Raw genomic sequence first — 14,646 nt, forward strand, 5'->3', positions numbered from 1 at the left:
GACTGGTGGCATTGAAGTGGTTGAGAGAAATACAGTTTAGCAGAATGAAATGTTGTTTATTTACATGTTTTTCCTCTCCAGCACGGTCCAACGTAATTTGTAAGTACATGATGGCTTATCTATATCAGTCTCAAATGAGACTGGTCTCCTAGGAAATTTTCCACAATACTTAGTGAGCAGTAAGTGCCACTGAACATACAGTACTGGTTCTCAGATACCTTATTGTTTTGATATAATATAGTTTCAATATGTTATTGATGTAATAATACAGTTATGATATAATGTAATAATAATATTTCCTGATGCTTTGGTATTCTCTCTGTGAGTCATTACCCATATTACCTATTTTTAAAATTAATTAATTAATTAATTGTTGGGCTGCGTTGGGTCTTTGTTGCTGCACGTGGGCTTTCTCTAGTTGTGGCGAGCGGGGGCTACTTTGTTGTGGTGCGCAGGCTTCTTATTGCAGTGGCTTCTCGTTGCGGACCACGGGCTCTAGGCACACAGGCTTCCGTAGTTGTGGCACACGGGCTCAGTAGCTGTGGCTTGTAGGCTCTAGAGCACAGGCTCAGTAGTTGTGGCACATAGGCTTAGTTGCTCTGCGGCATGTGGGAATTTCCTGGACCAGGGCTCGAGCCCATGTCCCCTGCATTGGCAGGCGGATTCTTAACCACTGTGCCACCAGGGAAGTCCGACCTATTTTTTCTTTGTGGGTTATTCTACATTCAGACAGGAAAAATAATATAGTACAAGTTCAAGATTAAAGATATTTTGTAGAAACATACTTGTTATCTTAGATGTGCGCTGTCAGTGTGGTAGCCACCAGCCACATGTGGCTGTTGAGCACTTGAAACATGGCAAGTCCAAATTGAGATGTGACACAAGTGTCAATTACAGTATGCATTGCGCTTTGAAGACTTAGTACAAAACAAATGTAAAATAGCTTATTAATAGTTTTTTATATAGACTATAGGTTTGAAATGACAATAATGTGTATATATATTAGATTAAGTAAAATATGTTATTAAAATTAATTTTACCTCTTCCTTTATCACTTTTTAATATGGCTGCTAGAAAATTAAAAATTTCACAAGTGGCTTGCATGTATGACTCATGTTATATTTTTGTTGAACAGAAAGAAACCCACCTCCCTGTTTTTCTGTAATCAAATGTGTAACTATTTGCTGAATTATAAATCCTTAGTGGGAAAGCAAAAAAACAAAAGAATTTGGTGTGTGAGTATGTTTAATGAAATTTGCTGTGAATAGATTTTAAAATAAGTACAAAATGCCAATGGCATTCTTTATAGAACTAGAATAATTCTAAAGTTTGTATGGAAACGCAGAAGGCCCTAAATAGCCAAACAGTCTTGAGAGAAGAACAAAGCTGGAGGTATCATGCTCCCTGATTTCAAACTATATTATAAAGCTACAGTAATCAAAACAGTATGGTACTGGCACAAAAATGGATACATGGATCAATGGCATATAATAGAGAGCCCAGAAATGCATCCACATTTCTATGGGCAATTAATCTATGAAAAAGGGCCAAGAATATACAGTGGGGAAAAGACAGCTTCTTCAAGAAACGGTGTTGGGAAAACTGGGCGGCTACATGAAAAATAATGAAACTGGACTGCTCTCTCACACCATGCACAAAAACAAGTTCAAAATGGATTAAAAGGACTTTCTTGGTGGCACAGTGGTTAAGAATCCACCTGCCAATGCAGGGGACACGGGTTTGAGCCTTGGTCCAGGAAGATCCCACATGCCACAGAGCAACTAAGCCCGTGCACCACAACTACTGAGCCTGCGCTCTAGAGCCCGCGTGCCACAACTGCTGAAGCCTGTGTGCCTAGAGTGCGTGCTCCACAACAAGAGAAGCTACCACAATAAGAAACCCGCACACCACAACAAAGAGTAGCCCTCGCTCGCTGCAACTAGAGAAAGCCCACGTGCAGCAACGAAGACCCAACGCAGTCAAAAATAAATAAATTAATTAAAAAAAATAACCGAAAAACCAAAATGGATTAAAGAGTTAAATGTGAGACCTGAAACCATAAAACTTCTAGAAGAAAATATAGGCAGTACCCTCTTCAACATCGGTCTTAGTAATTTTTTTTGGATATGTCTCCTCAGGCAAGGGAAGCAGGCAAAACTAAACAAGTGGGACCACATCAAACTACAAAGTTTTTGCACAGCAAAGGAAACTATTAACAAAACAAGAAGCCACCTACTGAATTGGAGAAGATATTTGCAGATAATATATTCAGTAAGGGGTTAACATCCAAAATATACAAAGAACTCATACAGTTCAACATAAAAAAAAAAAAAAACTTGATTAAAGAATGGGCAGAGGATCTGAGTAGACATTTTTCCAAAGAAGACACACAGATGGCCAACAGGCACATGAAAAGATGCTCAACATCACTAATCCTCAGGGAAATGCAAATCAAAACTACAATGAGATATCACCTCATACCTGTCAGAGTGACTATTATCCAAAAGACCACAAATAACAAGTTTTGGTGAGTCTGTGGTCTGTGGAGAAAAGGGAATCCTTGTGCACTGTTGGTAGGAATGTTAGTTGGTGGAGCCACTATGGAAAACAGTATGGAGGTTCCTCAAAAAATTAAAAGTAGAACTGCTGTATGATCCAGCAGTTCACTCTGGGGTATTTATCTGAAGAAAACAAAAACGCTAATTATAAGAGATACATACACCCCTATGTTCATTACAGCATTAATGAACCAAGATATGGAAGCAACCTAAGTGTCCATCAGTGGATGAATGGATAAAGAAGATGTTGTCTGTGTATGTGTACATTATTATTCAGCCATGAGAAAGAAGGAAATCCTGCATTTGTGACAACATGGATGGGCCTTGAGGACATTGTGCTAAGTGAAGTAAGCCACACAGAGAAAGCCAAATACTGTGTGATTTCGCATATATGTGGGATCTAAAAAAGCAAATGAACAAACATAGCAAAACTGAAACAGAATTATAGATATAGAGAACAAACAGGTAGTTGCCAGAGGAGAGGGGGATGGGGAGAGTAAAGAAATAGGTGAGGGAGATTAAGAGGGACAGACTTACAGTTACAAAATAAATGAGTCAAGGGGATGGAATGTACAGTGTGGGGAATACAGTCAGTAACTGTGGAATATTATTGTGTGGTGACGTATTGTAATAGACTTTTTGAGATGTATAGTAACATCAACTTACACTGCTGTGTTTCAGGAAGTAACATAGGGCTGTAGGTCAGTTATACTTGAAAAACAAACAAACAGACTCAGAACAAGAGACCAGATATGTGGTTACCAGAGGTGAGGAATCAGGGGAGGGAAGATTGGATGAAGACAGTCAAAAGGTACAAACGTCCAGATATCAGGTAAATAAGTACTAGGGGGCTTCCCTGGTGGCGCAGTGGTTGAGAGTCCGCCTGCCAATGCAGGGGACATGGGTTCATGCCCCGGTCTGGGAGGATCCCGCGTGCCGCGGAGCGGCCGGGCCCGTGAGCCGTGGCCGCTGAGCCTGCACATCTGGAGCCTGTGCTCCACGACGACGGGAGAGGCCACAGCAGTGAGAGGCCCGCATACCGCACACACACACACACACACACAAAAGTACTAGGGGTGCGGTGCACAACAGGATAAAGATAATAAGCACGGCTGTGTGTTGTATGTGGAAGTCATTAAGGGAGAAAATCCTAAGGGTTCTCGTCATGAGGAAAAGGTTGTTTTCTATTTCTTTAATTTTGTATCTGTATGAGACAATGGATGTTCACAAAACTTACTGTGATAATCACTTCATGATGCATGGAAGTCAAATAATTATGCTGTACACTTTAAACTTACACAGTGCTGTATGTCAGTTATATCTCAAAACTGGAAGAAAAAATAAGTACTTATATTAGATTTCTGATTATTTTAAAGTTATATCTAATGGATGGTATTAAACTTTGGTGATAAAGGTACCTGGATACCAAGCTTTAGCTGACTAGTCTTGACATCTGAAAGTAGACCTTGCTTTGCCTTACAGATCTCTAAGTGCATTATGGGATTGTCAGCTGCAGCTAGGTTGTATTCTCTGATACAGCAGGTGTCATGTTTGGTGACGCTTACGGTTTTCTTTCTAATTTTGGATTTTCTAAAGTAGTGTAGCATCACTTGGGAACTTGTTAGAAATACTGATTCTTGAGCCCCAACCCTGCCAAATTAGAAACTTGTGGCTTGGCCTGGCATTCTGTTTAAATCCTCCATGTGATTCTAAAATTTGAGAAACATAATAGATTATACCACTTTATAGACGTAGCAAAGCTCAACCCCTTTATATAAATTCTCCAATTTTGTCCCCCTCATTCAGATCTATTTATTTTGATTACACCTTAATTTAACGGATGTAAATTTTATTTTATTATGGAAGTGCTCACAGAATTTTAGGGTTTCATTTCTAAAGAGTCACAGTTGTATTTAGAGTGGTATTTTATTTGATTCTAATGAAAGTTTACTATAAAAGTATCATTTAGGCAACTGTACTCATCTGTTTGGAAGGAATTACGTTCCTTTTCAATTAATCATTTGTAAAAATGTTATATTAGGTGGATGCTCTGCGGTTGCGTTTGGAAGAGAAGGAAACCATGCTGAATAAGAAGACAAAACAAATCCAGGACATGGCTGAGGAGAAGGGGACACAAGCTGGAGAGATCCATGACCTCAAGGACATGCTGGATGTGAAGGAGCGGAAAGTTAATGTCCTTCAGAAGAAGGTGAGGTGCAGGTGTTCTGAGCCCAGGGCCCCGCATCAGACCCACGTCCTCATTCCTACCACTGAGTTGTACCTAAGTGCTGTCAGAGTTTCTCTCTCATTCCTCTGTTTATATTTTTGCAGGTCGTAATTGAAACCATTGCTGCAGGAGGTAGATTGTGAAAACTGTTCTGTATGTTCAGTTTTTAAACTTCCGAAGTAAACACTGTTTGGTATCTTCAGTAGTATTTTCCATGCTGCTGTCTCTGAAGAGTGCCTTGTGAATTGCCAGAGTATTTGCATGGGCATTCTTCTGCCTCTCCGAATCTTCTGTCTCATACGGCAGCTGTAGGGCCATGAATTAGTGTAGCACGTGGGCCGGGATTCTTGCAAGACTGCAATTTTGAATAGAAACACATGCTACTATAATGACATCTAATCTACATACGTCAAGGAAAGGAAGACTTTCTTTCCTATTTTACCTTAATCATAACTGGAAAGAGGCTAACACTGTAATAAATAAGGAAAGTACTAATAATTGTCTTCCCCTCCCCCTTCTAGCTAAATTAAAGGGTACCTTTGAGATAATAGTTATAGTAGACACTGGTATTTATTGTTCTTTTCCACTGAGGGGATAGATCAGAAATATTTGACATTGTCCCAGTTTATTTTTAACCTCTAACAATAGCCCAGGAATAAAACTCTCTTTGCTAAACCTCAAATTCAGCTTTTCTTTTGTGTACAGAGGACCATGTTCAATAGTTGTCCTCTATTAATTTGGTTTTCATTTGCTTTCAATGAGTAAACATAAAAATTTGATCACTCTGGATAAGTGACTGTAGTATCTTGTTAGTGGATGCTACTTTGTTTTACATTTTTATACATATGTTCTTCTCACCTTACCCCCCACTGCTCACTTCCCCTTACCGGTTTCTTGTATACACTTCCAGGCACAGTTTACATATACACAGGCAGATACGTATTCTGTTTTTTTCTGTTTACCTCTTTCTGTGTTCTTCCATGAACATTTTATGCACAATCCACATAAAGCAAAAATGTTTCTCTAAACACAGATGTTACCATTCCTTTATTTCCCTTTGCTTTCCTTTTTTTCCCATTAATGTATTTTGAAACTTCTTCCGGGGCTTCTTCATTGTTACCAACAGCACTGTGTGGATGTGCTATGGTTTATTACAAGGTTTCCACTGGTGGACAGTCTGCTTAAAGTTTCTGCTGTTATGTAAAATGACGCTGCATTTTAAAAATGGGCATGTTTGGTTTATTCATAAGTGAAGTATATTTCTAGGTAAATTACCTAAAGTAGAATTGCTGGGTGAAAGGATGTGCGTTCGTATGTTGGTGGATTTTGCCAAGTCACAAGTACATTGGTTAGAACCCAGAGGTGGTTTGAAAGTAATGCACATCTTATTTTTAACTAGATAAACATTAAAAAAAGTTTTTCATAACTGTGAACAGGGGTTTGAAGTTAGAAATAACACCTCATCATCCTGGAATAATCATAGTTTGTAAAAATAGAGTGGCAGCACTTATGTTAGCCCCTTTCTATCTGTAATCTTGTTTAATCCTTGCAACTTTCTGCTAGTGGATTTTAGATCTTGATTGCTCTGTTATAATCAGTGGCTAAATGTTTAGGCCATGACACATAATAAGAAATATATTTTACATTAATCTGTATCAACGTATGGTATACATGCTTAGAGATACAGCTAAAACAGAATTTTCACAAAATATACTCTGAACTATCTTCTCCCATTTCTTAAAGGAAATAGAAAAGTGTTAGTCCCAATCCATTAAGTTATTTCAGTACTCACTAATAAAATACTTTTACACCTTGGTATCCGTTCTCAATGCTCCCCTTTCCTGCCCCCAAAACAAAAACAAGCCCCAAACCAACAAAGTCCCAGACATATTACATGATAAGGGAGGTTCAAATTTGTACAAATCTGTTTAGCTAAAAAAGTGGTAGCTTCAGGTTTTGTCACAAGGTTGGTCTTATTCCAAAATGCAGCTTTTCCCATGACAACAACTTCCCTGTTGGGAGGATTAGACAGTAGTATGTGTTCAAGCTTTGTGACACTGCAGGACATCATATAAATATAACATGTATTATGCTTTGTCTAGTCTCTTTGCCTTTCGCTGTGGAAGGCCAGTGGAGTAGGCTCTAGAGGGCCGGTAATTGTGCTCTTTTTAGTATACTAGCTGCCTCACTAATTTGTCATGTTATAGACTTTGATTTGTCTTAAAACAGTTATCAAATAGGTAGCACAGTTACTTTCAAAACTGGTTTAGATTATTACTGCTTCTTTTAAGATAGAACTGTCATTTTCAGTGCTTAGAGCCTTTATGTTCTGCCTGCTTATTTTGTTGTAGAAGTTACTGTACTAACATCATTAGACTCAATGTTCGTGATGTGTTTCCTGGACCATTGTTTGCTGATAAAATAGAAATAACTTTAATTTTTGGATCCACATAAAATAAACAAAAAGACACAGTAAGTTTAGAGGCAGTTAAAGGTTCTCAAGAGAGCTATAATTATTTGTATTACGGCTTTCCTTTCTTGAGGTGCAGACATCCTCTTGCTCCAGGATTCTATGAGCAAAAGCTTGATTTTCAGGTGGTTGACAGCGGGGAGCTGGCTGAGTGCGAGACTGGGGGTTGAGGGAGTAGAGTGAACGCTGATGAGCTGGGCTGTGGTGATATGGTGGCTTCAGGAGGCCGTGTGAAAGGTGATGAGCCACACGGACAGGATGTAGAAGGCACCATCTGTGGAGTAGATCATGTAGGAGATCTGGGAGAAGAGCGACAGGATGGAGATGAAATGGCCCAGACGATGGTGACTGTGGAGGCCACGTATCTGGCGTTCATTGTACTACAGGATGTTGGTGATGGCCAGTACCCGTCCACAGCAGTGATGCAGAGATGCACACAGCACGTGATTCCAAAGGACAGCCAGATGTCACATAGGATTTGGCCAGAGTTCCAGGTGTGGGTGATGGTATATGTGATGCAGATGGCTATGACCAAGATGAAAGCCAAGAAGATTGGTCTTGGCCAGGGAGCCAGTGAGATAGTTGGTTGGCGTGTGGAGCTTCCTGGTAAGGAAGACAGTGAGAAGCACAAAGGCTTTGGTGAAGACTTTGGTCCATGTGATGATGGAAAGGACCTCAGCAAGAGAGATCTTGAGTTCCTGGAAGGTCCCAGATCCCAAGCCTCTGGGGTTTCTGCAGCATTCAGGGTCTCTTAGAGGCCCCCAGGAAGAGGCCTTCTGCTGACGGGTTTGGAGGGGGCATTCTAGGTGGCTCTCTCCGTACTCATAGCTCCTTCTTCCACAGTTGTCTTCCCCACAGAACAAGGGCATCCTTCCATTTCACACTGGAGGGCGACATATATCACATGAATAGACACAGTGAAAAGACCCCAGGTCTTACTTGTATTAAGAACACGGAGGTGACTCAGCTGTAATCAAAGGTTGTTCTAACTCAGATGAAACCCAAGGTTTCTCACTCTTCTGGAACTCTGGTAGACACATGCTGAATTTGTTAGATAATCATCAGGTTACCCACCAGTGTGGACAGAGCTCTACAGGTCTTGCTTTTGGCCTTTGGGCTCTTTCCAAAGGCTTGAGGCTCTTGCTGTTTGATGATGTATTCAGAATTTCCCCCACTCTTTTCTGTTCTGAGAAGATTCTGGATTTCAGGTTGTCTCCTGGGAACTTTTAAAGCTAGAGCACCAGCCGATTAAGAGAAGCAGTTCAGTCAACAGCCCACAGTTTTCCCAGGTTAATCTTGACACATAATGAGGTACTTGTTTTGGTTCCTTTTCCACTGATCATTTCTGAGCCGGGAGAGAGAAATGTTCCAGTTACCAAGACTTGAAGAATGCGTGAGTGTGGAGAACACAAACAAATGGCTCGCTGTGAGTTCCCCAAGAGGAGCATGGGACCAGCAGCCCCTCCCTGGCCACACGAGTGCTCTGTGTGCCGTGGTGCGGCCCTTCCCCCTTCCTCCTTGCTGGTCACCTGGTTTTGTCCCACGTTAACTACAACCCCCAGCCGAGCACCTTCCGCTGGGCTCTTCCCTTCCCTATGCCTTTGAGATGCCCTCTATTGCTTTCTTCTTCTTCTTCTTAAGTTAACAGGCTTTATTTTTAGGGCATTTTCCCATTTATTCCCTGCCCACAGTTTCCCCTTATTAACATCTTGCATTGGTGTGGTACATTTGTTAAAATTGATGAACCGATATTGGTACATTATTATTAACTAAAGTCTGTAGCTTGCAGTAGGTTTCACTCTTTGTCTTGTACAGTTCTGTGGGTTTTGCCGAATGTATAATGACATGGCTCCACCATTACAGAGTCATACAGAGTATCGTCACTGCCCTAAAGATCTCTGTGTTCTACCTGTTCACCTCTCTCCCAGCTCGCTACCACGGATGTTTTTACTGGTTATAGTTTTGCCTTTTCCAGAATGTCATGTATTTGGAATCATACAGTATGCACCCTTTCCAGGACTTGTTTCTTTTACTTACTATATGCATTTAAAATTCCTCCATTTCATTTCATGGCTTGATAACTCACTTCTTTTTATCGCTGAATAATATTCTGCTGTCTGATGTACTGCAGTTTGTTTATGTAATTACCCGCAGAAGGACATCTCGGTTGCTTCCAATTTTTATCAATTATGAATAAAGCTGCTATGAACATTCACATACAGGTTTTGTGTGGGCACAAGTTTTTAACTCATTCGGGTAAATACCTAGGAGCATGGTGGCTGGATATATGGTTAGACTATGTTTAGCTTGTAGAAACTTCCCCTATATTGCTTTTTGTTTGTTCGTTTGTTTTTGACTGCGTCAGGTCTTAGTTGCAGCATAGGGGACCTTTTGTCGTGGCTCACAAGCTTTTCGTTGCGGCGCGCGGGCTTCCCTCTAGTTGTGGCATGTGGGTTTTCTCTCTCTGGTTGTGGCGCGTGGGCTCCAGAGCACATGGGCTCTGTAGTTTGCAGCACACGGGCTCTCTAGTTGAGGCGCGTGGGCTTAGTTGCCCCCTGGCACGTGGGATCTTATTCCCCTGACCAGGGATTGAACCCGTGTACCCTGCACTGGAAGGCGGACTCTCAACCACTGCGCCACCAGGGAAGCCCCCTTATATTGCTTTTTAATTGGGAACTTTGAAACACATTAGCTTTGCAAAACTTGTTATACACTTGAGTACTCTTTTTTTTTTCTTGGTCGATGTGTATTAATGTTTTGGCTTGCTGTAAATCCCTGGGTTATTCCCACTGTAGGTTGTTGCTGTAACTTTGCTACTAACTTCTAGTGTGCCCACAATTATTTTTTTAATAGAAAAAATAATTCTGAAGTATACTTTGGGGGAGAGAGTTGTACAATCATTGTAAAAGTTTAGCCTCTGAAACTTTTTTTGTCTAATTTTTATGCATAATGTAGAATCACTAGTATATTTGAAATATATTCGTTTTGAAATATTTGAAATATTGAGTAAATGTACTCAACTGTTTTAAAACCTAGATTTTAATGCACTAAGAAGGGGGTCAAAGGGTGCAAACTTGCAGTTATAAAATAAATAAGTCCTGGTGATGTTACGTATGGCATGGTGACTAAATATAGTTAACAGTACTGTACTGCATGTTTGAAAGTTGCTAAGAGAGTGGATCTTAGAAGTTCTCACCACAGGAAAAGAAATTTCATAACGATATATGGTAACAGATGTTAACTAGACTTAATTGTGGTGATATTTTGCAGTATATACAAATACTGAATCATTATGTTGTACACCTGAAACTACACAATGTTACATGTCAGTTATACCTCAGTTAAAGAAAAGACACTAAGAAATGACAATGTGGATTAAAAAATTAGCTAGTTTTAAATTATGAAAGTAATATATGTTCAAAGTAAAAAGAAATTCAAGAAGTACAAAAACATATGAAATGAACTTATCTTTTCTCATCCTTTGACCCTCTCAGTGCAGCTTCTTAGAGATGTAACTTGTTAATAGTTATTTGTATACTCTTCTATAAAATATCTGTGCATATATAGGCATACGTATATTACACACCTTTTTTAAAACAGACAAGTGGGATCATACTTTTTTATTCGTTTAAAAATAAACATATTTTTGTGTCTTTTTATACGTAGCTTTATCTCATTGTTTTTAACGTCTGCATGGTTTTCGGTGTCTCACTTGCACCATAATTAACTGATGTCCTATAGCTGTATAAGTAGATATTTATAGGGTTTTTTTCTTGTTTATATATTTGTTATAGTAGCGTAACAATTAATGACATAAACATACCTCATTCATGAATTGATATTGTATGCATCTAAAAAAATTGATGGATGCCCAGTTCTCTAAAAAGCTTGTGCTTTTACATATTAAGATGAGTTTCTGCACAGCTTCATCAGACGTTTGTTGCCAAACCTTTAAAAATTTCCACTGACCTGGTAGATAATTTAAAAATATCTTTTCTTCCTTCCTTCCTTCCTTCCTCTCTCTCTCTCCCCCCGCCCCCCATTTATTTATTTATTTATTTATTTAATTTATTTATTTATTTATTTATGGCTGCGTTGGGTCTTTGTTGCTGTGCTTGGGTTTTCTCTAGTTGCAGCGCGTGGGTTTTCTCTAGTTGCAGCGAGCAGGGGCTGCTCTTCGTTGAGGTGCACAGGCTTCTCATTGCGGTGGCTTCTCTTGTTGCGGAGCACAGGCTCTAGGCGCGCAGCCTCAGTAGTTGTGGCTTGTGGGCTCTAGAGCGCAGGCTCAGTCGTTGTGGCACACAGGCTTAGTTGCTCTGCGGCATGTGGGATCTTCCCAGAACAGGGCTCGAACCCGTGTCTCCTGCATTGGCAGGTGGATTCTTAAACACTGCGCCACCAGGGAAGTTCCAAAAATATCTACTTTCTTACTTAGTATTTATTTAAATTTGAGTGCATGTTGAGCATTTTTTCATAGGGTTTTCTTCGTTTTGAAGCTACATATTCATGTCATTTCTACATTTTTCTATTAGATGGTTTATTTTTTTCCCTTATTGATTTATAGGGGTTCCCTAGTAAGTGCATTGGCCTCTTTCCTCATGTTTTACAAATATATTTTCTTGTTTGTCATTTTCTTTTTTACTTCCTTTATGGTATTTGTTTTAGAATTTATGTGTCAAATTTAGTTGTCCTTTCCCCTGTGTCCTCTCAGTTTTCGGTCATGCTCAGAAAGTCCTTATGCCCACCAAGGTTTTTAAGTAATTCACGGATGCTTTCTTCTGGTACATTTAAAGTTTCTTTTTTCTTTATACCTAAAAATTGTTTTATAAAATTTATATATTGGCTTTAATGATTCAGCTTTTTCTTCTTATATGTGGCCAGTCATCATTATAATATTTATTAAATAATCTACCTTTTTCCTCCTGATTTGAAATGCCAAAAATAAATTGTTTAAATCTGGGCCTGTTTCTGGTCTGTTTCGCTTATCTGCCTCTGTTTCTTTGACTGCTTTTTATGAAAAATACTTAGTTTGTTTATAACCCCCCTTCCTGATTTTTGTTGGTAAGCTTTGTTGTCTTTTGCTGAGTCCACAATACTTTTCATATTTACATTGTGTTGGTTTTTGAAGGGGAAAAAGTCTTTTCTGTAATCGTGACTCAGATTGTTTAGCCTTTATTTCTGTGTTTAAGTGAATTTAATGTTTACCACTGTTTGTAGCACCATGGCTTACCTGTTCCCAAGGTTTACATTTCATTTAGTTCTTGGTTCCCCAAGAACTCCTTTGAACACTTTTTCAAGAGTGGTCCTGGGTGCTTGCTTGTTTGTTTTTTTTTTTTAAGTGTACCTTTTTATTTAAGATTTTTGTTTTTGATGTGGACCATTTTTAAAGTCTTTATTGAATTTGTTACAGTATTGCTTCTGTTTGATGTTTTGGTTTTTTGGCCGTGAGGCATGTGGGATTTTAGCTCTCTGACCAGGGATTGAACCTGTACCTCCTGCATTGGAAAGCATAGTCTTAACCACTGGACAGCCAGGGAAGTCCGCTGGGTGCTTGCTTGTTGACCATGCATTTATATTATCTTTTTACATTTTATAATTTAATTATTTGTGAGATTCAAAAAGCATAGAGAATAACATAATAAGTAATAGTAATTACTCAACTTGGGAAGTAAAATTTCAAACAGAGTCAAAGTTCTTTGGCATGTCTTTTCTTGAGAGTATTCCCCTCCATTCTCTCCCAGAAATAAATGCTTGCTTTGGTGTTTATGCATGCACCCGTATCTTAGGTCAGGATGCGTGTTTTTGTACAACCTGCGTATGTGTTAATAAAACTTATATAAGAGGAAACACACATGGCAAATAAATATGAAAAGTTATGTACCCTCACTGTAATCAGTGGAATGTAAAATAAGACCAGATTAAGAAACCATTTTATACTTACTGTTGTAAGCTGTGTTGGCAAAAGTTAAGTCTCACAGTATCAGGTGTTGGTAAATATGGCAACTGAATTTCTCACACAGTGCTGTTGGGTTTTTAAATAGGTACAACTATTTTAGAAAGCGCTTACTAAACATAAGGGTACCCTGCCAGATACATACACTTTAGATGAACTCCAGGATGTATGTAAGAACGCTCATAGTAACCTTGTTTGGATTAAGGAAAAAACCAAAACAGAACTGAGGAAGCACTTTGCATATGTTTATTGACAGAATGATTGAGTTAGTAATTTGTGGTATAGTCACACAGTGGAATATATTATTCTTTTCGTTTTAGGGCAAGGGAATATTTAGGATAAAAATTCAGCAAAGTTATTTCTTCTGGAGGTAGGGAAGGGAAGAGGGTTGGGATAAGGAAGAATATATGAGTATCTTTAGGTAATTCTCATTCTTACGATGGGTAATGCGTTTGTGTGTAATTTAACATACTTCATAACATATAGGTATATATTTATATTTGAAATATATTTAAAATACCTGGAGGCAGATTTACTTCTGTTTAATTTGCATTGCTGGTACATGGGTGCTTATTATATACTTTATATGTTTCCTTCTGTTTGAATATGAATAATAAAAATGCCTAGAAAAAACCTTCTCTGTACCTACATATCTATCTTCATTGAGAAAGAATTTTTCCTATGTTTTACTTTAAATTTATTCCTAATTTTATAATTGTGAAATTAGAACCACCTTTCTCTAGAAGTTTATTTGTATATTTTGAAACAATGTCTGGTACAGATGTAGAGTCTCATTTGATAAAGCCCAGCTGTTTGTTTGATTAAAATTTCCTACAGAGTCTGGCAAATGGATTTATTCAGCTTATGGTCAGATATGTCCAATTGAGATGAATGAATGGCTTGGACAGTTTTGACCCTCTTTCCTTGAACCAGAATTTGGCTACTTATTGTGTTTGCTGGTTAAGATTAACTTGGGCCGTACTGAACAAGTGTAATCCTCCTTCAGCGGGATGATTTTTAGACATTGGGAGCCTATATTTGACAGCCCCCATCATTCTTACTTGCGCTGATTAAGTTTTCTGACGGCAGTTGTTTTTCTACACTCCTTTTTCCTCCATGCTTGTACTCTTTGGATTTCTGAATCTAGTTGCGAGAGAGATGATTAGAAGGTGATTAATGTTCTGTTCTTGGCCCTCCCTGAAATGTGGTATTGGGAAAACTCACTAACCCTCAGTTTCCTCATCTGTAGACAGGGTATAATAGTTACTTTGGGGGGGTTGTTAAATGATGTAATGTGTATAAAAGCACCTTGGAACCCATGGAGTGTTATATACCATGCATATATTAATAGGTGTTAATATTGTTTATTCTTATTACATTTTACTTTGCTAAATTCAGCCAATGATTCTAATCTTTGAGAATCTTTTGAAACTTGATT

The 14,646-nt window shown here is 38.8% G+C and overlaps 1 protein-coding gene across 2 annotated transcripts in view; it reads left to right on the forward strand.

Annotated features, from left to right (window-relative positions):
* ERC1 (ELKS/RAB6-interacting/CAST family member 1) overlaps window positions 1–14,646 on the forward strand; it is a 415,242-nt gene that overhangs the window by 142,221 nt on the left and 258,375 nt on the right. For both annotated transcript variants that reach the window (XM_060164429.1, XM_060164430.1), the window contains exon 8: window positions 4,600–4,767. In XM_060164429.1, coding sequence (XP_060020412.1) covers window positions 4,600–4,767 — 168 coding nt within the window. The remainder of the gene's footprint in view (window positions 1–4,599; window positions 4,768–14,646) is intronic.

This window comes from Lagenorhynchus albirostris, chromosome 11, assembly GCF_949774975.1.
Source record: "Lagenorhynchus albirostris chromosome 11, mLagAlb1.1, whole genome shotgun sequence".
Classification (NCBI taxonomy): domain Eukaryota; kingdom Metazoa; phylum Chordata; class Mammalia; order Artiodactyla; family Delphinidae; genus Lagenorhynchus; species Lagenorhynchus albirostris.